This window comes from Orbicella franksi, chromosome 12 (assembly GCF_964199315.1).
Source record: "Orbicella franksi chromosome 12, jaOrbFran1.1, whole genome shotgun sequence".
NCBI lineage: Eukaryota > Metazoa > Cnidaria > Anthozoa > Scleractinia > Merulinidae > Orbicella > Orbicella franksi.
In genome coordinates, this window is record NC_138156.1 from 24,119,996 (window position 1) to 24,144,487 (window position 24,492).

Below are 24,492 nucleotides of genomic sequence, written 5' to 3' on the forward strand. Positions count from 1 at the left end.
CTGTAAGGCACCTTTTCAGAAACAATGAAATCGAGTGTAAATATATATATTCTAATCCCGGCATATACAGCAAACACATTGGGGGGAAAACAACGCGAGAATCTGAGCTGAAATAATGATAGTTTAATTCATTATATCTGACAGGTTTTCGTATAGATACGGTTTCACCCACATTTCACCTCTGCTCACCATAAAGTCTCCAGTAGCTAAGTGGTTGGAGCGTCCGGCTAGATCACGGAGGCTCGTAGGTTCAAATCCCATCTTGAACACGGATTTGTTTTCGAGTTGATGTTATTTTTACATTTAAAAGACGGTTTAATAATTGTAAAAAAAACCAGGTGTTAAAATACAAGCTTTTCCCGCTCTGGTAGAACTTGTCTAGATCGACGTCAGAAGCATATGCTTCTGTCGACATTTATCAAACTTACTATTCCATTTATGACACAACTGAAAAGCAATTCATCTAGAAGCAACAGTTTGGTTCCCAGAAATGAGTCAATGCGTGCTAAAAATATTTCATTGGTTTTATTTGATTGGTTTTCTTTGGGTTTCCTTCGGTGAAATTCCGTAGAATTTGGCAGATTGGTAGTAAATATTTTACTTTAGTCGGAGCTCGTTTTTCAGGGAAATCTATTAGACCAGATTTTTTGCAGCGGTAAAAGACACAAATTTGAAAATATCAAAAAAGCTGCCTTCACAAACCCTACTTTTTTCGGGTTTAAAACTCGTATCCCACCGTATTCAATGTACCGTAAAAAGTTTGGAAAATTTCACCGAAGGAAATTAAAGAAAATCACAAATAAAGCCCTAAAAACTGTAAACAACGCATTTGTTTGGGCATTTATAATTCAACATTAAAAGCCAAGATTTTAACAGAGATGATAGTAAATCAACATATCATCATTGCTTATTACATGTAATAAGTTTGAAAGGACTGGGTGTGAAAACGAATGCAAAAAACACCATTCAAAACATAACACTAGCGCGCGCAACGTGATAATGATTACCCTATGGAGCCACCTTAAAAACTAATTTCCGATAGACGTTATCACGGTTTTGTAAGCCATCTTGAATTGAGGTCTTGAAGGGTGGGCAATACGCGTCAGAAATTACAGTGTTTTATGGAAATTCAATGGCAAATAATTTTCTTAAAAGTCGAATTCTGAACTTACGACTTACAAAGATAAGATTTTAGACAAAGGACGCTTAAACAGAGTTCAGATATTGAACACTCTCCTCTTTTGCACAGGTGAAAATGAATTTCTTCGTAATACTGCTGACCATCAGGACCTATGTTTCAAGTTCATTTACTTCTGACAACACCTCCTCCTCCTTTCTTCACACTGTAGAAGACTGCTATCTACAAGGTCATGTAGGCCATCGTCAGATGTCTCCCTCCGTTTTGTCATGCGCACAACTCTGCCTGAGAAATCGTCCTCTGTGCCGCTCATTGAATTACGACAAGGAAGGAAGCAAGATTTGTGAGTCGAACGATGAAGGAATAGACATTACCCAGACTGATGTCACCTCCCTTGTTCCTAAGAGTGGATTCATCTTTGGTCAACTGTTAAATCTCACGGTTAGTAATAACTACTTATTATATGGCTTTGGCTTGTGGCCGATATAACGCGCGCTCTGATTGGTTAATTGTCACTGAATTGTAGGGCATTATTCTCCCGTAATGCCCACGGGCCGATTACGGATTATGCAAATTAGGAAGAGCCCGGTTCTGAAAATTCAAGCGCATTGAAGCGATGAAAGCCGATTAAAATCAGTACGAGAATATCAGTAGCTAAAAGTTTAGAGATATTTCTTTAATAAAATTTATATAGATGACTTACCAGTTTTTGAGGCTGTGACAGTGACTTTTCCGTAAAGAAATGAGTGTTTTTAACGGAATACGTAATACAGTGGTGAAATTCACTGACTGTGTAGTTTTGCCCCAGGTTTGAGACGATGAATGAATCGGTAAACGCGCGCATCGCCGGATGTAAATTGACGACTTCCGCTCGAATGATTTTTCTCTTTATTGATGAGCCATATAATAAACAACTTAATAACCTCGACCGTTCGGTCGTTACGAGAAAATCTCAAACTGAGGCCTACCGTATTGACCTCGCTATCGCTCACAGTCAGTGAATTTCACCACTGTATTACGTATTCCGTTAAAAACACTCATTTCTTTACGGAAAAGTCACTGTCACAGCCTCAAAAACGTATTTTAGTATCCTGGTACCACAAGTTGATGGGGAAGTTTTTCCGACTTTTGGGGCGAAACGTCAACGCATATAGAAAAGACAGCAAGTGCTTCAAAATTGTCCAAACCAACCGTCTTTCGGTGAAAGAAAATACTAATGCTTCAGAATGTACTGCTCAAAATAAGCTTAACTCGATCTTCGCATTCGCTTTCGACAACATATCTTCGCCTTCTTCATTCTGGGATTTATGGATGAACATTTCAATCCTTGTGAACGTCTGCAGTTATCAGAAACACTGCTACCGACAGAAACCGCCCGATTGTTTACATCTGATGATCCTTGAAGCTGATTTACACTTGCTTGTGTCAAAGCGAGGGAATCTATTTGACGAGAACTTTGACGGAGTTCAATACTTCGGTAATTGCTGTGACTAAGATGATAACTTATAAGTTTCTTTGTGGTGTTCTGCTCAGGATGCATGGCAGATCTGCCGATGGTGTTTTTTACTTAGCGATTTTAGCTTTACTTAAAAAGACTAGGCAAACTTTGATTGTTTTTCACTAGTGCCCGCCAAGGTTACCGACTGGTAAGTCATCTATATAAATTTTATTAAAGAAATATCTCTAAACTTTTAGCTACTGATATTCTCGTACTGATTTTAATCGGCTTTCATCGCTTCAATGCGCTTGAATTTTCAGAACCGGGCTCTTCCTAATTAGCATAATCCGTAATCGGCCCGTGGGCATTACGGGAGAATAATGCCCTACAATTCAGTGACAATTAACCAATCAGAGCGCGCGTTATATCGGCCACAAGCCAAAGCCATATAATAATAACAATTAATCATCATAACCACTAATGGCTCTTCTGACTACAATCAAATGGTAATATGTAAATTAGCCAAGCCTAAAAGCGGAGCTCCTATTACAATAAACTAACCTTTATTAAGCCTGCGATCTAATCAGCGGTCAACTTCACAAAAACATGCGACTTCGATGAGCTTTAAACCTGAACCCGCGATATGATTTTTTATACTGGTAAGCGGATACCTTGTTTTGACCGGTGTCAATTGACCATAACATTATCCAACATCAAATATGTATGCTGTAAACCTATAAGCTAGAATATGGCCGCCATGTTGCGTGACGTCGTCGTCGTCGTCGTCGTCGTAGGGCGCACGCGCCCGCGATCCACACCACTAGCCATGTTGACCATGAAAAAAGAGTTGCACAGTTTTCTATTTATATGCGTACATGTGGTTGTGTTCTTATAGTTATAATACTCCCCTTTTCTGCCCTTCAGGCCGCCGGAGCTCCGCTATAAATTACTTGCAAGTTATGCGCTGCTGAGTTTGTTGTTGTATATGCACTGGAAGACTAGTGCTATATGGAAGAGAAGCTTAGGATGGAGAGATACCCTTCACTTGTCATTTACCATTTATAGTCAGTTATCCTTAGCTCTTTTCATTTCCCTTAGATCTGACGATATTGAAATTTGTCTCAAAGAGTCAGACAGAAAATATAAATTATTTATAGGAACGACATAGCAATAAATTTTGAAATATTCAGTAGCGATGTAGGTTCCTCAGCAGTGTAGGTCTTCTGGCGCCAAAATTCTACATAACACGAGTGGAAGTTAACGAGAACGAGAAAAGGTATTAAAACGAGTATTTTACGATTATGTGAAAACGAGCAGGGGAACATTTTTCTATTTTTTTTTTTTTTTGTTGGAAAAAGGCTGAGAGTTAAAAAAGTCCTGGCAATAGATCTCAGGTAAAAGTCATCTATCGTCAAATATGTCAGTGATCATTTAGAGTTAAATCGACCCTTATAATTAAGGTATTAGTTGAAGTAGCTAACCACTTATTTTAAATCCCTTTTCTTCTTAGAGTCAGTACGGCACCGATAAAGAGTCTTTAAATACTGGAAACAAAGGTAAAACCGTTGGTCTGATATAAACATCTTAGGTAGGGTAGAACTGTTTGTTTCGGTCAGAGACGTACTCCTGATTTGAACCCATAAATAACAGTAGTTTATTGTTATATATTTTCATTTTAAACCATTTATTATGTCCAACTTTTTGTGTTCAAAACTACAGTTGTACATGTAATAGTGTGTAACGTTTTCATGTGCATATGCACGATAACGCACTCATTAAAAATATGTTAGTATCAATGTTACTAGTCAGTTGACACTTATCAGTATTAGCTTGACTTTATCGAGATTTTGCATGGGATGCTGTACTGCTGTAATGCCGTTATTACTCAGCTATCATCAAAAATTTCAGCCCTTTTCATAGCTATCGGTGGTAAGTTTTACAGATCTCCGATTTCAGCTTTAAGTTAAAAAGGCGCCATTTCTCAGGAGAATATTAAAATGTTGAGCAATTCTCAGCTATCGGTTTAACACTCTTTATTGAAGATTATCAGCATTGTTTCATAGAACAAACTTTTGTTTTCACAACTCTGGGCGCCCGAGGAGAAACTGGGCCGAAAAATACATCCGGGTACGTAGGAACATCGCTGGAAGATAAAGTAACGTTAGACAATGGCATCCAAATTTGGACGGTTCCCGTGACTGGAATCTACGTCCTTGAAGTGTCAGGTGCTTCAGGCGTTGGCAGCACGACTATAGATCATTCACATTGGAGTCTCGGTGGCTTAGGAGCCAAGATAAAAGGAACTTTCAAACTTTATCAAGGAACACAGCTTAAAATCCTTGTCGGTCAAGAGGGTCATCGTGCTGAGCGCTTCAGTGACGCCGCTGGAGGTGGGGGAGGTGGAAGCTTTATGGCTTTTTTAAATAACACTCCGCTAATCATTGCAGGAGGGGGAGGGGGTGGAGGATCAGCAAGCAGACAATTTGAAGACGGTGACCCTGGTCAGGCAACAGAGAATGGCACCAGGTGTGGTGGGACGGGAGGGTCCGGTGGACAAGTCTGTGACGCTGATACGGGCAACATTGATTCTGGCCTGGTAGCTGGAGGAGGAGCGGGACTAAAGGAGGATGGGAACGGGGGACCTTTGCATGCAAAGAGGCCATCAAGTTTTATTAATGGCGGAACCGGGGGAACATGTCCGGTATCCCAAGGGGGCTTTGGTGGGGGTGCATTCGCCTTTGTACTTGGTGGTGGTGGGGGTGGGTATTCCGGTGGCGGAGTTGTCGGGACTTCGTTGACTGGTGTAGCAGGGGGAGGGGGCTCGTATAATAGCGGAACAAATCAACTGAACACGGCGGGTGTTAATAAAGGCCACGGGAAAGTTATAATCAAGTTTAAACCTTAAAGCAACACTGTCGTTAGATATGTATTAAGGTTGTCGTTGACGTAACTTTGTCATTGACATCATTTATGATCTCTCACTAGAAAGCCAGTATAATTATAAACTTCTGCTTTTAGTCAATGACAAAGAAAGCAGTTTCTAAAGAAAAAGCGTGCTTCTAAGAAGAATCTAGAATCCTGAATCATGACAACTGATCCTAAGTTGTCTGTTGTACTGTATTGATTACCATAACAACACGTTTAGTCTAATATGCTGATCACTCGTCACTGTGATATTGCAAAACGGCTATTCCTTTATAGAAGTAGGATTGTACTGGATATGAACAATGCTTATGCTGAATAAAGACTAAAGGATATATAACTCTTGTGACAATGAAAGGGAGTAATTCTAGTTTAAATGACTTGACACAGCTGTGCATGCGTTCAAGTAATGAGTCTACAGGAAATGGCAAACGACAGATTGCCGTTGATTCTGTTCTATGGAAAATTTGAAGTTAACCCCTACAGGATTGAGCTTAAGTTGACCCGTAAAAGTACTGCTTTAAAACGGACAGTCAAGTTTAAACCATTTTCCCCGCAATTGCCGCAGGTATGCCAAGCTCCCTGAGAGCGGTTAATCTTATAGTATGACATTGTGTAACAGCGTAAATTCATGGGTTTGTATGGGAATGTAATCATCATTTATAGCAGTTCGAAATATGGAAACGAAACTCAATAAAAACGACTTAGTTCGACTCTTCTGTGTATTTCTTTTGTTTCGGTTAGCGTTTTGGAACCGTTTTAAAGCGATTCCAGCGAGGTCTAGTTTCACTATTTTCCTCTCCATTTATCATAGTACATGGCAAAAGAGACCTGGCTTTCGTTGCGTTTTTGCCAAAGCAAGAGGGCAGCGTTTCCTAGCGGTTGACTAAGAAAACGTTGCGAGAACAAGTTTAAGAACAGATCTAATGAAATTCACTTTACACTCTGTCCCCACCCTCCCACACTTCCTGGCAATTAATCATTTTGCTAAAGAAACTGTTAGTTAACTTCGCTCTGACGAAGTGTTATTCACTCTTAAAAGATCAGCTTCACAAATTTTCTACGGCGGTCAATACCTTCATCAACCTCAAGTCAAAAACTAGTTAAGATGAGCTAGGATTAATTCATAACTACAAGATCAGCAACGAAGTTGAGCTTGAAGGAGTTTCTTGTTTACAATCACGGCAGTGACTAGACAAGTTCTATTCTGATTCTCAGTTTATCCGACAATCTGAAAACCCTATGAAAGTTTTTATGCCATTATCGCGTTATATCAGTTACTTAAAAGAAATGTTGGATAATCTTCTCAGACTCAGCGGGCTCGTACTCTGGCTTCAATGATATCCAATGTGGGCATAAATTTTATCGTTTTGTCCAAGATTTCCTTGTATCCACGTCTCAACTGCAAATACGATACCATGAAAAGGCATTTTGCCCATCCGTACAATTCACAGTTTATATGCGAAAAACGCGACATTTGTCTGAATTTGGTTAGTTTAATCGAGTTCGTTCATTTCTTTCTTTTTGGGGGGGGGAGGGGGAGTTGGGTGGGGGCTGGGGTGCCTACGTTTCTCACTAAGTATTCGGAAAGTAAAAGGCTCTATGATCTCAAAATCTTTGGTCTCACTTTCTCGTGCATGGATGAACGATGAGGGAGGGGGTAAGGAGTTCTTTGTAAAATATGCAACTGTACCTGTTATAGGGGGAGCAAGAGAACCATGATCACAGCGGACCTTGATGAGAGGAACTTGATTAGAGGACCTTGACGAGAGGTCCTTGCTGAGAAAATGTCCCCTGTGTTACTACTCCCTCTTGAAGCCAGCATTAGCCAAGAAAAAAGTCATATTTAATTTCCAAACTATGAAATAATTTATTTTTTTAAAATATACTCTATTTTGTACAATTAGACGCCCCCTAGGACCTCTGTTACATGTTAACATGGCAACATGTTCACATTAACTATAACATTAATCAAAATAAATAATTTCTCACAAAACTTGTAATATCGTATTATATTTCATTGGGATGTTAAGTTTCCTCATCAATAAATATATTAAAATCTGTTTTATTATACATGTCAATATAAAACTTGTCTGTTTGATCGTTAATGCTTAAATTCTGAATTGCTCCTTAAAACTCGAGCGGGCGTCGTCATTTCCTTAAATTAAAGCGGTATATCCTTATTCATTAAGAAAACATCATAAAATAAACTTCCATGGGTTGAACTGTAATATTTTGAGTGCTATCATAAGTCAGTCTGGCTGTGGGCTCGCTGTAGATTCGCATGTGGAAAAATCCACCTCCAAGTCCAATGTTTAATTAACTGAACCGTTGTTATTTGCAATGCTCAAAGCTATGCGGCGCGTTCTTTCATAATCCAAACACATCCGAGACTTTTCTAGTCTTTTTCTAGATCCAGGAACCAAGAAGCTGAAGGTGTTTTAGTGATTGAGTGTTCTCCTCTGAACGCATTCTGCCATGTTGTCTTTTATAAGCTGTTCATTCAGCGCTGTATTGAATTCAACCAACCCGCTAAGCCGGTCAAAGATATCATGAGAATACTTCAAGTTGAAAGTGCTAAACCGTTTATTTGGATCGTTAAACAGTGGGAAGTCGCCGGCTTTCTTTTCCTCTTTTGTTATTCTGGGGGTTCCTGTAAGAAACAAAAAGTTGCCACATGAGACAAAACAAAAGGGTTTCAAAGAAGAATCACGGGCGTAAAGCATTTCAATGGTAACAAAATTTCAAAAATCGTTGGTGGCTTAATCGGCTGCTGTCTAGGCAAAATATGCATACGAGCCAAGTGGCCCATCAGGCCGGCGCTTATCTCGGTTTCTGTAGCATGAAGCAACTAGGAGTATTTCTACTTCCCCCTGGATGGGATGCTAGTCCATCGCAGGGTTACCCCCAGCATTAAATTCGCCGGTACCCATTTTTATACACCTGGGTGGAGAGAGGCACTGTGAGAGTGAAGTGTCTTGCCCAAGAATACGACACAATGACCCCGGCCAGGGCTCGAGTCCGGACCGTTCAATCCGGAGGTGAGCGCACTAACCATGAGGGCACCGTGCTTTCACTGCTGTCTGTTAGCGATTAGATTCCATCTTCTCTCCTGTCAAACCCAGTAGGTGGGTCATTCATTACATAACTTAGCATGAAAGGCCGGAAGGGGATAAACTCTCTTACCTGGCCTTACGAAGTCTCTGTAAGTCTTGTTGACAAGAACAAAGTGCAGCACTATAGGACACTTTGGGTTAGTGGGATCTTTGAACACATAACACTCTTTCCAGCCCTCTCTGTCAAACTGCTCGTCCGCGTCGATTGGCGGGAAAAGAAGACCGTTACGCTTGGCCCAGTCCTCCGCTAATTTGATGTTCTGAGGAAAAAGCAATTGTTTGAATTTAGTCAAAAATAAAACAGCCACAAAATATACATATGTAGCTGTATTTTCATTACTGCATTGTTTTTTGCATAACAAAATGAGTTTAAGGAATAAAGGTGGCCTTTAACAATCAGCGAAGATGATAATGATAAAGATTCTTACGTTGTCGACAATAAACGATCGTCTCTAAAACGAGATACGTCACTACGTTAATGCTTACATCAGTTCCACACCAATCCGAATTGGTTATAATACCGGTAGATAACATTAGCAGCTAGGACTATCGCCAATTTCCTTAGATGTAATGATTGCCGCCATCCCCTCCCCAGCATTTTTGACTTGTATGGTTGTCCTAAGAGGTCTTTGGTACCCCATGCATTGTACTGGGTGAAAAGAGGCTTTGTTGAGATTGAAGTGTCTTGCCCAATATCAGTATAAAATAACCGTAACTGAATGACCCTGGCCAGCGTCAAGGTCACCGTGCCTCTAATTCCCAAATGTAATAAAATAGAAAATAGTTCATTGCAGATATGACGTGACTACCTTAAAAGGTCTTTCCTCATCCTTCTCTCGTGCACTGAAGTCAAATGACAGGATAAGATCGACGGACCTCTGTTTCCTTAAGAGTGGTGGGTATGGAGAATTGAACATCAATCCAGCATCAACCAGCTCCATTCGTTTTTTATGGATACAAATGTTCTCCTTTTCCAAAGAGCACATCCCATCAGCGCCTTCTGTGGACGCTTAAATACAAACGTACAACTGTCAGTGAGCAGCTGGTATTAACGCTAAGAACGGCAATTAGCTGGCGTTGTAATCTGTTCCAAACTCCATTGTGCTGTCACATCACTGAAAAACAGGCCATTTTCCGAGTTACCTTGTGCCTCAGTGTCAAAACGAGTCTTAGTGTGAAACCATTCATATGAAAACGTGTTCCGACTACAGGTTCATTTTGATGCAAATCAAACTCATTTTCACATGAAAGGTTGTGCACGGAGACTCGTTTTGAAACAGAGGCACATGGTAACTCGAAAATGGCCTATTTCTTCCACTGGGAAAAAAAAAAAAAAGCTAAATAAAGCCATGTGTGTGCTTTGTCATAAATGCCTTGTGGTCCACTGAGTCCCAGCCCTCGCAGAAAGTTGTGAACAAGCCCGGCTCTTTTTGACCGAGTTTGGAGTCCAGGCAACTTTTCAAGCACATAGTCAATAACTCTTCTTCGGAACTCCTTCTTCTCTGTTCTCTGGTTTTTCGTGGCTTTTCCATCCAACTTGTGAGTTTCTTCATCCGCTTTAACATCACCTTGTAGTTTGGCCATGAGGGCGCTTTCAGCATTGTCCTTTCCCTTCTTTCCTTCCAAGGCCACAACGTCATCGTCATCGTCATCGTCTGAATCGTCATTGTTGTTGCTTCCAGAGAGAAACTGTTTTTCTGTTGAAGAACGAGAACAAGAGCGTTAGCCTGCTTGACTACACCTCTTACATCTCACTGGATAACAATTAAGAAGCAAGGAAGACTTTTGATAAAAACATTTCCTAAATACAGTTTCTGACCCTTTCTCTAAAAAACTGTAATGGCGGTAATTTTGAAAACATTGAGGAGGAGGTTGTAATGAGAGAGGGGGGTGGCTTCCATTCAACCTCACGGTTACCCTCAATTTTTCCTCCACTACACATCCGGACACACTAGACAGTGATTAAATTGGGTGCGTTGGCCAGCCAAGCCATCGTTCCGTTTATTCCATCTCAGCATATAATACAATTGCTAAGTGCACCAAAGCCGGACACGAAAACCCTAAAACCAGCAAGTGGAGAAAATTGGGAACGTGTGCCCCCGACCAAGGCAGTGGTGCAGCCCTCGGGGTTTTAGGGTATCCTTGGTTAACATCGGTACTGTAGAATAATAAACCTAAGGCTTTATACAGCGATATAATAGCAATAAGAGAACTAAATAAACGTACAACAGTGGATTACAACTGATGATATTATTAAAAGAAAACCAAACTTAACCTAAACACGGCAAAGGCTGGCCATAGAATGTCTCACCTCGCCAACTGCCACCGATTACAAACTCAAATCCCACTATACACTGCGCACCTCAAACCCGTACCCAGCCCTCTGGTCCGTGCCGGCAAAATAGTAATTTATGCTAATTTAAGATCATCACAAATTACATTCCTCCACTAGTTAATTTAGCCTTTTTCTGGTCATCCAAACCCTATTCCGCATCGTTTTCTCGTTTTTGACAAACCCAGACCTCTCTCTTAGCAAGCCTAGTAACATTCTCAACAAAAACTTAATAAGTACAGCTTTATAAGGAAAATCCATATTGAAGACCACAGAAGACGAAAACCCAGGAAGACGCTTTCCTTACCTAACATTTCTTTTTCATTGTCTTCTTTTGATTTTATCTGTTTGTCTTCTTTCAAGACTCGCTGTAAAAGAATTGCGTAGAAACTGCCCCAGATTCCTAAAGACAAGAAACATTCAAATGTCAACTATTCGCCTCTCAGTTCAAGAACGTAAAGACGTAAACCACGATGCGACCATCTATTCGAGAGTCTGCAATGGCAATTTGTATAAATGTGACGAGTGGGTCATCCTACAAGCAGTCCGGTCCTTACTGGAGCAGGGCCCCAGGAACCCAGGAAGACTGGCTCCCAATTTTCTTTCGCGCCTCTTCCCTAATCTTGGCCCGGCCATTTCTAATTTTCGACATTTTAACTTCTTGTGTGGGACTGGTCGTAATCTGCAAATGAGCCTTCTGTCTGTTATAAGGTTATAGCTGTTTGCCAACCGTGAGTCTAGACCATAATAGCCAGGTCAAATCAACTTACCTTGCAGATAGTAGAGAGGAGATTCTGGGAATTTCTCGATAAGTTTTCCGCAAAAGAATTTGCTTCCAAACAGTTCAGTCCTCATGAATGTGCCATATTTATCCATTCCGATCTCATACGAAGTGAACTCCACCCATTCTGAAGTTAAAGAATTAAAAATTACATCTTGCACGTGAAATAAGTCTGAGGTCAGTAACTGTTGTCTCACCTGCAAGAGACTGTGCTGATACGTCTCGTTTGGAGTTAATAGCGGTGTATATTGGCATGGGGACGGCTGCATCTCGGACTTTCTCTTGTTGATGACTCAGCTTTACTGAATTCTTTCTCTGTTTAACAAAATAAATAGAACATACTGTTTAATAAAAGTTCCTTGAATGTTTTGCAGCTAATAAGGCGAATGAAACTGAAATTAAAACTGATTCGAGCGGTGAACCGTCAACTATTAGTAAAGCCAGTGACATCTGAGAAGATACAGGCGTACTAATAGAAAGACATACATATTCCTATTATAGCTGTGCATTCGATTGTTATTATCATTAGTTTGTACATCAAGGCAACTCTCAACTTATTTTATGTTCCCCACCCGCTAACTGAACACCCTGAGATTTCTAAGAGGACTTCTTAGTTTAGCTTACCGGCCCCAACAGACTCTCTCCAACACAATGGCCATAAAAATCTGTCAAGCTGACAGGTTGGCCTCTCGCCCCAACAATTCCCTATGACCCATTGATATTTCGGGGTGGAGAGTGGCACAGCTAACGTGAGAGTAATCTCGGCTAGTGGCGCTTGTGAAACCGGATGCCTGGATCCGAGTGCAAACCATTGGACCGCAACTTCTAGACACGAAGTTACGGGTGGAAAACAATGCGCTCTGACTTGTTTTCTTTTTGTGAGTAGTCTCTGTCACTGACTGACCAGCTAAGTCAATAACGTTAATGCTTTGATAACATATGCGTTGCGTTAATTGGGAAAGCAAAATGTTGTTCTTTTTTTTTTATGTCAGGTCATTTCCTAATGGTAATAGTCTGCTTGATCCGGTAGCAAACATTACGCCAGGAATTGTCCATCGGCATATATGCTATTTCCCAGCTGGGAAGTCCTTATTGTGAAATTTTCACCATATAGATCGAGCCTCAAACGGAAATAACTTAATAAACATTTTTCCCTCTCTCTCTCTCTAACCACTTTTATAATTGTTGACTTTTTCCACACACACATCGCGCGCGCGTTACCGCGACCGTGGTCAGAGAGAGGACAATCCGGACCGGGCTAAAAACCAACCAGATTGGCGGTTCGTTACCGTGCTCTCTTGGAAAAAAAAAATGAAAGCTCTTATCAACTGAAGTCTTGCTATTTCCGCGCCCTTTTCGATTGCTCGCTGTCATATAGTGCGTCTCCTCGCTGAGAGAAGTCTTTTTTCTTTTTAAACTTTATCCTATTAAACACCATTAGGATAAAACATTAAGCGACCATCATTTACCTACAGGATATGCTGAGCAAATAACTCCATCTGTAATTAAAATATGATACGTGATGAATCATGACACTATTGTCAAAGCTTCCGGCAACTTTAAGTCAGTTAAAAGCCATCAGCACCTAGCTGTAAAGTACAATTAACACTCTGAAACCGATAATACCGTGTGCTGGTTGCTGTAACTTGGAGAAGCACGACACCGGGACATTATTGAACCAACTCTCGGGTAATTTTAAATTCCTAATTAAGGAAAGATACTGACGAAACTAGTAAGCTATTTTCGACAAACTAGGTCTGTTCCCCAGCTAAGTAAGTGGTTTATGGGGCTGTCGATTCTTAACTCCAGGTGAACCTCTCTACACAGCCTTTCCGTAGTAGAGAATTAACCGGACGCTGGAGAGATTGTAGAGGTTGCAATGAGTGTAAATTACATAGATTTAGCGCGTGGTGGCGGTTCCACTATGGTCTATCGCAGGTTACGGCCTCAGATTCAGTTTGCTCCAATAATTTATTTGTCTGAATCATTTATAGATCTAGGCGGAAAGGGGTAAGAGAGTTCATCCCCCATTTAGGCTTTATTCCATGGTAATCCCTCTAAAGTTCTTCCGTGGACAATGTTATATCTACATTCATTCTTGGCATTCTTATTATCGAGACTTCTCTACAGACAAAACTCGCTTTCAGATCATGGAGAGAAATCCTTTAAAAGAAAATGAATGAAGTAGGGTGTAATTATATTTCATAACTGAACTGAGCTTTTGCCAGATAGACTTCTCGAAAAACAAGCTATAACGATTCATGAAAAGATTGATCATAAGATAATGCAATTCAAGAGTTTTCATTGGCTTAGTCATCACGGTATATTTGACAATTACTCCACGATCACGCGTTAGATATGATATTGTAGATATCCAACGAGAGCGTAGCGCCGAGTTGGCTATAATCATCTCTCATGCTCTACAAACATGGTAAACGTAGGCTTTTTATTTCTATTTTATTTCAGTTTTCTATATTCTGGGGGCGTTTTTCACAAGACAGTTATTCCACTCGCGCTGGTTGGAACTGAGATGATTATATGGCCAACGAGGCGCTGCGATGGCCATCTGCCATCTCATATCCAACAAGCGCGAGTTGAATAATTGTGCAATAGTGAGCAATCCTGGACATTAATGCTTGATATGTGCTTAAAGAGAGCTCAGATGTTAATCACCCTCGTCTTTTGCGTAGGTGAACATGAATTTCTTCATACTACTGTTGACCATCAGAGCCTCTGTTTCAAGTTCATTTACTCCTGACAACACCCGCTCCTCCTTTCTTCACACTGTGGAAGACTATTATCTACAAGGTCACGTGAGCCATCGTCAGATGTCGTCCAGTGTTTTGTCATGCGCACAACTCTGCCTGAGAAATCGTCCTCTGTGCCACTCGCTGAATTACGACAAGGAAGGAAGCAAGATTTGTGAGTTAAACGATGAAGGAATAGACATCACCCAGACTGTTGTCACCTCCCTTGTTCCTAAGAGTGGATTCATCTTTGGTCAACTGTTAAATCTCACGGTTAGTAATAACAAGAAATCGTAACTGAATAACTAATGGCACAGAGCACTGCTGACTACAAACAAATACTAACATGTAAATTAAGCCAAGCCTAAAAGCGGAGCTTCTATTACAATAAATAAACCTTTCTTAAGCCTGCAATCTAATCGAAAACCAATTCCTGGCCAGCGGCCAACTTCACAAAAACATGCGACTTCGATGAGCTTTAAACCTGAACCCGCGATATGATTTTTGATACTGGTAAGCGTTAGCGGATACCTTGTTTTGACCGGTGTCAATAGGCCACGTTCGATGTATCAATATTCTAACATGGCTCGGAGGCTTTCGGATCAAAATTGTAAATTTTCTAAGTTTCTATTGTCTCTCAATTCCCAAAAGAGACTTGGATACAAAGAAAACAACACCAAATATAGACGTTTATCCCGAAAGCCTCGGAGCCATGTTAGAATATTTATATATCGAACGTGGCCTATTGACCATAAAATTATTGAATATCAAATATGTATGCTGCAAACCTATTAGCTGGAATATGGCCGCCATGTTGCCGACGTGGTCGTAGTCGCAGGGCGCATGCGCCCGCGATCCACGCCTCTAACCATGTTGACCATGAAAAAAGAGTTGCATGGTTTTCTCTTTATATACATGCATGTGGTTCTGTTCTTATAGTTATGCATGGTACTCCTCTCGAATGCCCTTCGGGCCTTCGGAGCTCCGCTGTAAATTAGTTGCAAATCGAAGCTATGCGCTGCTGAGTTTGTTGTTGTATATGCACTGGAAGACTAAAACTATATGGAAGAGATGCTTAGGATGGAGAGATAACCTTCACTTGCCATTTACCATTAATAGTCAGTTATCTCTAAATATTTTCATTTCTATTAGATCTGGCGATATTGAAATTTGTCTAGAAGAGTCAGACATAAAATGTAAACTATTTATAGGAACGACATAACGGTAAATTTGGAAATATTCGGTAGAGATGTAGATTCCCCACAAGGTATAGGTCGTCTAGCGCCAAAATTCTACATAAGACGGGTGGAAGTTGAAGAGAGCGAGAAAAGGGGAGCAGGGGGGACATTTTCCTATTTTTTTGTTTAAAAACGGGTCGGAGTTAAAAAAAAAAAATCTTCGAGATAGATCTTAGGTAAAAGTCATCTATCGTCAAATACGTTGGTGATCATTTAGAGTTAAATCGACCCTTATAATTAAGGTATTAGTTGAAGTAGCTAACCACTTATTTTAAAACCCTTTTCTTCTTAGAGTCAATACAGCACCGATAAAGAGCCTTTAAATACTGGAAACAAAGGTAAAACCGTTCGTCTGATATCTTGGGCGGGGTAGAACTGTTCCTTTCGGTCAGAGACGTACTCCTGATTTGAACCCATAAATAACAGTAGTTTATTGTTATATATTTTCATTTTAAACCATTTATTATGTCCAACTTTTTGTGTTCAAAACTACGGTTGTACATGTAATAGTATGTAACGTTTTCATGTACATATACACGATAACGCACACAAAAATATGTTAGTATCAACGTTACCAGTCGGTTGACACTTATCAGTATTAGCTTGACTTTATCAAGATTTTGCATGGGATGCTGTACTGCTGTAATGCCGTTATTACTCAGCTATCATCAAAGACTTCAGCCCTTTTCAGAGCTATCGGTGGTAAGTTTTACAGATCTCCGATTTTAGCTTTAAGTTACACGTAGGGGCCAAACCACCCCCCAAATGTTTCGTCAGTTCTCGGGTATTTCACATTATTTCGCATTACTTAAAACGTATTGACTCTTTCTACACCAAACTTGGCAGATGAGCAGGAGACCTATTGTCAATTGTATTTACGTGGAAAATGTCAGTAAATGTGAATTTTGTGACGTCACAGTGATGACGTCATGTTTCTTGCCACTTTTGAAGTTTTTAATATGCATATTTTTTACAATATGTTTGAAAGAGCACATCAAGGGGATTTGAAACCTGAAAAAAATTTTGTCCATATCACAAAAATTAAATGAAATATGGCATTTCTAATCATGAAAAATAACTCTGCAAAATATGGGGTCCCCCCCTTGAGAAAAATCCCCAAATTGGAGCCGTAATTTTGTTCCAGCAAATGCAGCTATGTTGCACATCTGATGTGCCAGATGACTAAGGCAAAAATAAAGAAGAAAATCGGAATAAAAAATTATCCCTCTAGTGTTCTTGCGTTAAAATTAGTTTTGTTACGTCATAACCTGTGACGTCACCCGTTTTTTACCGTTACTACCATCTCAACAAAGCCGAAAATCAAATTTCTAAAACTATACGATTTTTGACAACATCAAACTTTCTATTTTTCTAGATTATTAGCCTTCCTAGAAAAAAAACTGAAAAAAATAAACCAGAGAGATTGACTTAAGAAGGACATTATGGTTAAGCAAACTCCGGGGGGGGGACAGCAAAACAATATTTAATTTACAATATCTCGAAAAATAATCATCATAGCAAAAAAACGGTTTTCGGCATTTTACTCCTCAAGTCAAGGCCTTTCCAATGACATAATCTTTACATCAGATTTTACAAAAAATTAAAGCACGTTTTGGTGACGTTATCAATTATGACGTCATAATCTGACATTTTGTCACAACTTCCAAATTATAATAAACTGGAGAACAAAGAAAACTCATCTGCCAAACTTGGTTCAGAAATATACAAACCAAGCAAATATAGCCTTCATGAAACATTAAGGGGGTGGTTTGGCCCCTACGTGTTAAGAATGGCTGACTGTTAGGATCGAGAACCGCCGGTCAACGACCCATTTGGTAAACCGCTCATATTTTGCCCAAAGATACCCTTAGGTGACCTAATTCTAAAAATCATATTTCAAGGTTCCAGCGAATTTTTATTTTTCAGAAATTCGCGAAAATTTGAAAGCGCGGTCAAAGTGCGGTTTTTCGTGTAATAAAATGACCGAAATAACGTGCGAGGACGAAGCGCTGGTAAAGTCTTAAAATAAATTGAATTGACTTCAAACTTCACACAAATGTGGAACAACCACTCTAATTTATTCCTCGCTTTAAACTAATCTCAGAGATGTTGATATAGTGGTTTTCCGAACCATTTTAAAAATACCTATGAAGCGTGTGAAAAATAACGGCAAAATATAGGTCATGTTTAACAGCATAAAAATGCATCTGGTACCTCACTTTCCGACTATTTTACTTTACAGCCTAGAAATATCATTATTAAACATGTATCATGCCAAGCTTCATGCTCGAACTCGCAGTATTTCCCTTTGAGAAAAACGAAAATCTATGTCAATGTGTTGGGCGCAAATAACACAATAATTATACACGAACAAGAGACAAATCAGTTTCAACGGCGAAAGTAATAGGCCATCATTCATTAAAATCCCGTCAATTCACTGCTATCAGTAGAAACATAATGTCCACTACATAGAAACTGTTTTTAGACGTTTTCGAAACATTGCGCGTTAACTTTGTTTAATTTCCTGTTCGCCGTCATGTCTAGTCTGTCATCGCGTGTATTTCATTAATGTAAACAACACTGTGAATGGTTTTCACGACAAACGCAAGAGATTTCCTGTAACCTTAATGTTTTCGGTTCACCAAAACGCTTTAAGTTCGTTAAGACACAATAATGGGTCAACTTGGAATGCTGTTTAGCATTAAGGACGTTAAAGGACTGTAAATTAATCGAGTTGAAATATCTTGAAGCAAATCAAAATCGCGCCCTTATTCTAATTTGGCAAACAGCCGACCTCCGTTCAAGTTCAAGAAGTCGAGAGGTTAATTCGGCAATGTATTACCCGTACAACAACAAAATCAAACCGAGGTCACAAAAGTGTAAGTTTAAAAGTGTAGTGGCAAGTCCCAAATAAATTTCGCCTATGTAAAATGGAAACAAGAAGTGAAACGTTCTGCCCCGAAACAAATAAACAAAATATTAATACGACTAATTTAATCCGAAAATGTTACAGAAAACATACCTAAAAGCCGTCGATTCCCCTCAATACCACTCCACATTGCCTTAAAGAGCCCAAGCTTTCTGCTGTAAGAATCAGGGGCCTCAGGAATCTGTTTTTATCATATTGGCAACTATGCTGCGTGGCTGATATTCGAGACTCAGTAAAAGTTGTCACACAACCGTACGAGCAGCCCAGTCACGCTTTCACTGCCCTTGCGCAAATGTTCAACATTTCGCAATTTACCTAAACCGATTACAGGTTTAAAGTAGTGACAGTAGATTGAAATGCGCTTCTTAAAGCTGACCTATCCAGGAGCAATTATTTCTTGTTCTTGAATGGCTCTTAGTTGTAGCTACAGTCGGGAAGAGGGAGGGGGTACTCCTGGAAATTTCGGATATCTGTATGCAGTGGAAGATTAAGTGGTCTCCAGCTCTTAACGCCAACACTGACACACCAGATGATTCTCGAAGTATCACAGGGATCACTAAGCTAAATAATTTTGAGTTTAGCTCCGCTGAGTCAATTACCTGTTGGCGCGCATATTGCATTGACCGTGGACAGGCGGAAAAACAGTTAAACGGGAAAAGCCTGGTGCACATTGTAATTTAGCGTTGTTCAACACGCAATCGGTCAGGTTGTAATGCTAATCGTATTTGACAGAATCTCAAGTTTTCTTTGGACACATACTGGGGTGACATACTCCTAGATGGGCGTGGCCGGGAGCCATGAGTCAAGTCAGTCAACTCGCAAAGCTTAACAGAAGAGTGATAGTGAACCACTGGTGGAAGGACTGCAGATTGTCCCTACGCTTTACCCTGATAGGCCTCTGTTTTATTCTAATGAACTGATGCTGTGACAATGATACCAAAAAATCATAAATAAGTAGTTCTTTGTGAAAAACTATTTTCAGGAAAGTAAACTGTTTGGGAGATCTATGTTTTCAGATGTTCTAGAGTGATTAGTTTGTTAAGGCACTGTTGCGCTGCGTCTACGCGCAGTGTCGGAAACAAAATGCATTAGATCATCTAATTTTAAGTCGATAAAGGTAAATTAATCGTTGCAGCGAATTTGGAAAGGGTGCCTCAAATCAAAAGGGTGATTCAAACCTCGTTCCTAGAGTCTCTCATCTTTCCGCCGGACTGGAATACGCTCCAGGGTGCGGTAAGATGAGAGACCCTAGGAACGAGGTTGAGACGATTCGGCCATGAGGTTTTCCTCTAAAGGGTCTTCCTCCTCTACTCCCTCTTCCTCTCTACAAAAATTTAACGATCCTCCCCGCCCCGAAAAACTAGCACCTGAAAAAGACGAATATTATAAGGATCCTGGGCTCTGCGCATTTCCCGCGCCACCATTTCGGCGTCAAGCTTTCGGCCTGTCGTTTGACCAGTGCGGAATTTTGCCATAAGATACGAGTGCTGCTTGTCACTGACTGCCCTGAGAGCCCAACCCTCTTTTGAAACAACAAGGACTTCTTGGTGACCTATTGTGGCTTTGAGTAACGCGCCAACGCTTGCTCCAAGCAGGGTTTGTAGCACATTTTGGCTAAGTCCATAAGGGAATGTCTCTCCAGTGACTGAGTATATTTCTCCAGAGACAAGTGCCTCTCTAAAGTGGACAGGCTATGAAAGACACGAATGCAGCTGCCTTGAAGACATTAATATACTCCTGCCATGCATGGTTACTATCCATGGAAGCATCACCAGACGCTTTCTCGGTCACACCCGTTGATAATGGCACCGATGTTGGGGTCGCAGTGTTCGTGCCTTTTTAGAAAATGACCTGAAGTCTCCTTTAGAGAACGATGTTTCCAGCAGAAATAAAGAAAGAGCGATGTCTGACTAAATTGCAAAAGAAACCCTTGACAATTAGCATGTTCGTAAAGCTAAATAGTATTATTGTCACAGCATCAGTTCATTAGAATAAAACAGAGGCCTATCAGGGTAAAGCGTAGGGACAATCTGCAGTCCTTCCACCAGTGGTTCACTATCACTCTTCTGTTAAGCTTTGCGAGTTGACTGACTTGACTCATGGCTCCCGGCCACGCCCATCTAGGAGTATGTCACCCCAGTATGTGTCCAAAGAAAACTTGAGATTCTGTCAAATACGATTAGCATTACAACCTGACCGATTGCGTGTTGAACAACGCTAAATTACAATGTGCACCAGGCTTTTCCCGTTTAACTGTTTTTCCGCCTGTCCACGGTCAATGCAATATGCGCGCCAACAGGTAATTGACTCAGCGGAGCTAAACTCAAAATTATTTAGCTTAGTGATCCCTGTGATACTTCGAGAATCATCTGGTGTGTCAGTGTTGGCGTTAAGAGCTGGAGACCACTTAATCTTCCACTGCATACAGATATCCGAAATTTCCAGGAGTACCCCCTCCCTCTTCCCGACTGTAGCTACAACTAAGAGCCATTCAAGAACAAGAAATAATTGCTCCTGGATAGGTCAGCTTTAAGAAGCGCATTTCAATCTACTGTCACTACTTTAAACCTGTAATCGGTTTAGGTAAATTGCGAAATGTTGAACATTTGCGCAAGGGCAGTGAAAGCGTGACTGGGCTGCTCGTACGGTTGTGTGACAACTTTTACTGAGTCTCGAATATCAGCCACGCAGCATAGTTGCCAATATGATAAAAACAGATTCCTGAGGCCCCTGATTCTTACAGCAGAAAGCTTGGGCTCTTTAAGGCAATGTGGAGTGGTATTGAGGGGAATCGACGGCTTTTAGGTATGTTTTCTGTAACATTTTCGGATTAAATTAGTCGTATTAATATTTTGTTTATTTGTTTCGGGGCAGAACGTTTCACTTCTTGTTTCCATTTTACATAGGCGAAATTTATTTGGGACTTGCCACTACACTTTTAAACTTACACTTTTGTGACCTCGGTTTGATTTTGTTGTTGTACGGGTAATACATTGCCGAATTAACCTCTCGACTTCTTGAACTTGAACGGAGGTCGGCTGTTTGCCAAATTAGAATAAGGGCGCGATTTTGATTTGCTTCAAGATATTTCAACTCGATTAATTTACAGTCCTTTAACGTCCTTAATGCTAAACAGCATTCCAAGTTGACCCATTATTGTGTCTTAACGAACTTAAAGCGTTTTGGTGAACCGAAAACATTAAGGTTACAGGAAATCTCTTGCGTTTGTCGTGAAAACCATTCACAGTGTTGTTTACATTAATGAAATACACGCGATGACAGACTAGACATGACGGCGAACAGGAAATTAAACAAAGTTAACGCGCAATGTTTCGAAAACGTCTAAAAACAGTTTCTATGTAGTGGACATTATGTTTCTACTGATAGCAGTGAATTGACGGGATTTTAATGAATGATGGCCTATTACTTTCGCCGTTGAAACTGATTTGTCTCTTGTTCGTGTATAATTATTGTGTTATTTGCGCCCAACACATTGACATAGATTTTCGTTTTTCTCAAAGGGAAATACTGCGAGTTCAAGCATGAAACTTGGCATGATATATGTTTAATAATGATATTTCTAGGCTGTAAAGTAAAATAGTCGGAAAGTGAGGTACCAGATGCATTTTTATGCTGTTAAACATGACCAATATTTTGCCGTTATTTTTCACACGCTTCATAGGTATTTTTAAAATGGTTCGGAAAACCACTATATCAACATCTCTGAGATTAGTTTAAAGCGAGGAATAAATTAGAGTGGTTGTTCCACATTTGTGTGAAGTTTGAAGTCAATTCAATTTATTTTAAGACTTTACCAGCGCTTCGTCCTCGCACGTTATTTCGGTCATTTTATTACACGAAAAACCGCACTTTGACCGCGCTTTCAAATTTTCGCGAATTTCTGAAAAATAAAAATTCGCTGGAACCTTGAAATATGATTTTTAGAATTAGGTCACCTAAGGGTATCTTTGGGCAAAATATGAGCGATTTGCCAAATGGGTCGTTGACCGGCGGTTCTCGATCCTAACAGTCAGCCATTCTTAAAAAGGCGCCATTTCTCAAGAGAATATTAAAATGTTGAGCAATTCTCACTATCGGTTTAACACTCTTTATTGAAGATTATCAACATTGTTTCATAGAACAAACTTTTGTTTTTACAACTCTGGGCGCCCGAGGAGAAACTGGGCCGAAAAATACATCCGGGTACGTAGGAACATCGCTGGAAGATAAAGTAACATTAGACAATGGCATCCAAATTTGGACTGTTCCCGTGACTGGAATCTACGTCATTGAAGTGTCAGGTGCTTCAGGCGCTAATGGTTCGACTATAGATTATCCACTTCGGAGTCTCGGTGGCTTAGGAGCCAAGATAAGTGGAACTTTCAAACTTTATCAAGGAACACAGCTTAAAATCCTTGTCGGTCAAGAGGGTTATCATACTGAGCGCTTCAGTGACGCCGCTGGAGGTGGGGGAGGTGGAAGCTTTATGGCTTTTTTAAACAACACTCCGCTAATCATTGCAGGAGAGGGAGGGGGTGGAGGTTTAGCGAGCAAACAATTTAAAGACGGTGACCCTGGTCAGGCAACAGAGAATGGCACCAGGTGTGGTGGGACGGGAGGGTCCGGTGGACAAGTCTGTGACGTTGATACGGGCAATATTAATTCTAGCTTAATAGCTGGAGGAGGAGCAGGACTAAAGGGCGATGGAAACGGGGGACCTGGGTATGCACAGACGCCCTCAAGTTTTATTAATGGCGGAACTGGGGGAACATGCATGGTATCCCAAGGGGGCTTCGGTGGGGGTGCATTCGCCTTTGTACTTGGTGGTGGTGGGGGTGGGTATTCCGGTGGGGGAGTTGTTGGGAATTCGTCGACTGGTGTAGCAGGGGGAGGGGGCTCGTATAATAGCGGAACAAATCAACTGAACAAGGCGGGTGTTAATAAAGGCCACGGGAAAGTTATAATCAAGTTTAAACCTTGAAGCAACACTGTCGTTAGATATGTATTAAGGTTGTCGTTGACTTTGACATTGACATAAATTATGAACTCTAACTAGAAAGCCAGTATAATTATAAACGTCTGCTTTTACTCAATGACAAAGAAAGCAGTTTGTAGAGAAAAAGCATGCTTCTAAGAAGAATCTAGAATCCTGAATCATGACAACTGATCCTAAGTTGTCTGTTGTACTGCACTGATTACTATAGCAACAGGGTTAGGCTAATATGCTGATCACTCGTCACTGTGATATTGCAAAACGGCTATTCCTATATAGAAGTAGGATTGTACTGGATATGAACAATGCTTATGCTGAATAAAGACTAAAGGGTATATAACTCTTGTGACAATGAAAGGGAGTACTTCTAGTTTAAATGACTTGACACAGCTGTGCATGCGTTCAAGTAATGAGTCTACAGGAAATGGCAAACGACAGATTGCCGTTGATTCTGTTCTATGGTAAATTTGAACTTAACCCCTAAAGGAGACCGACCTGGGTGGCTTGAGCCTTAGTTGACCCCTAAAAGTACTGCTTTGAAACGGACAGTCAGGTTTAAACCATTTTCGCTGCAATTGCCGCAGGTATGCCAAGCTCCCTGAGAGCGGTCAATCTTATAGTATGACATTGTGTAACACCGTAAATTCATGGGTTTGTATGGAATGTAATCATCATTTATAGCAGTTTGAAATATGGAAACAAAATTCAATAAAAACGACTTACTTCGACTCTTCTGTGTATTTCTTTTGTTTCGGTTAGCGTTTTTAGAACCGTTTTAAAGCGATTCCAGCGAGGTTTAGTTTCACTGTTTTCCTCTCCATTTATCATAATACATGGCAAAAGAGACCTAGCTTTCGT

At 40.5% G+C, this 24,492-nt stretch overlaps 4 protein-coding genes across 4 annotated transcripts; 3 read left to right on the forward strand and 1 right to left on the reverse strand.

Moving 5' to 3' along the window:
• The first annotated feature begins 1,255 nt into the window (after positions 1 to 1,255).
• LOC145462326 (uncharacterized) lies at positions 1,256 to 5,684 on the forward strand. The gene is made up of 3 exons (XM_081445822.1): positions 1,256 to 1,579; positions 4,087 to 4,132; positions 4,640 to 5,684. The coding sequence occupies exons 1-3, from the start codon at positions 1,256 to 1,258 to the stop codon at positions 5,479 to 5,481; spliced, it is 1,212 nt and encodes a 403-aa protein (XP_081301948.1). The 3' UTR covers positions 5,482 to 5,684.
• Positions 5,685 to 7,939: 2,255 nt separating this feature from the next.
• LOC145462327 (cytosolic phospholipase A2-like) lies at positions 7,940 to 13,398 on the reverse strand. Its single transcript, XM_081445823.1, has 8 exons — positions 13,354 to 13,398; positions 11,925 to 12,042; positions 11,717 to 11,854; positions 11,254 to 11,349; positions 9,988 to 10,311; positions 9,424 to 9,623; positions 8,685 to 8,874; positions 7,940 to 8,151 (listed from the first exon to the last, which is right to left on the reverse strand). The coding sequence occupies exons 1-8, from the start codon at positions 13,396 to 13,398 to the stop codon at positions 7,940 to 7,942; spliced, it is 1,323 nt and encodes a 440-aa protein (XP_081301949.1).
• A 615-nt stretch (positions 13,399 to 14,013) lies between these two features.
• LOC145462328 (uncharacterized) lies at positions 14,014 to 16,085 on the forward strand. Its single transcript, XM_081445825.1, has 2 exons — positions 14,014 to 14,747; positions 16,005 to 16,085. The coding sequence occupies exons 1-2, from the start codon at positions 14,424 to 14,426 to the stop codon at positions 16,083 to 16,085; spliced, it is 405 nt and encodes a 134-aa protein (XP_081301951.1). The 5' UTR covers positions 14,014 to 14,423.
• Positions 16,086 to 16,341: 256 nt separating this feature from the next.
• Positions 16,342 to 24,376, forward strand: LOC145462329 (uncharacterized). Its single transcript, XM_081445826.1, has 2 exons — positions 16,342 to 16,414; positions 22,760 to 24,376. Exons 1-2 carry the CDS (start codon positions 16,342 to 16,344, stop codon positions 23,620 to 23,622), a joined length of 936 nt encoding a protein of 311 aa, XP_081301952.1. The 3' UTR covers positions 23,623 to 24,376.
• Positions 24,377 to 24,492: the final 116 nt, after the last annotated feature.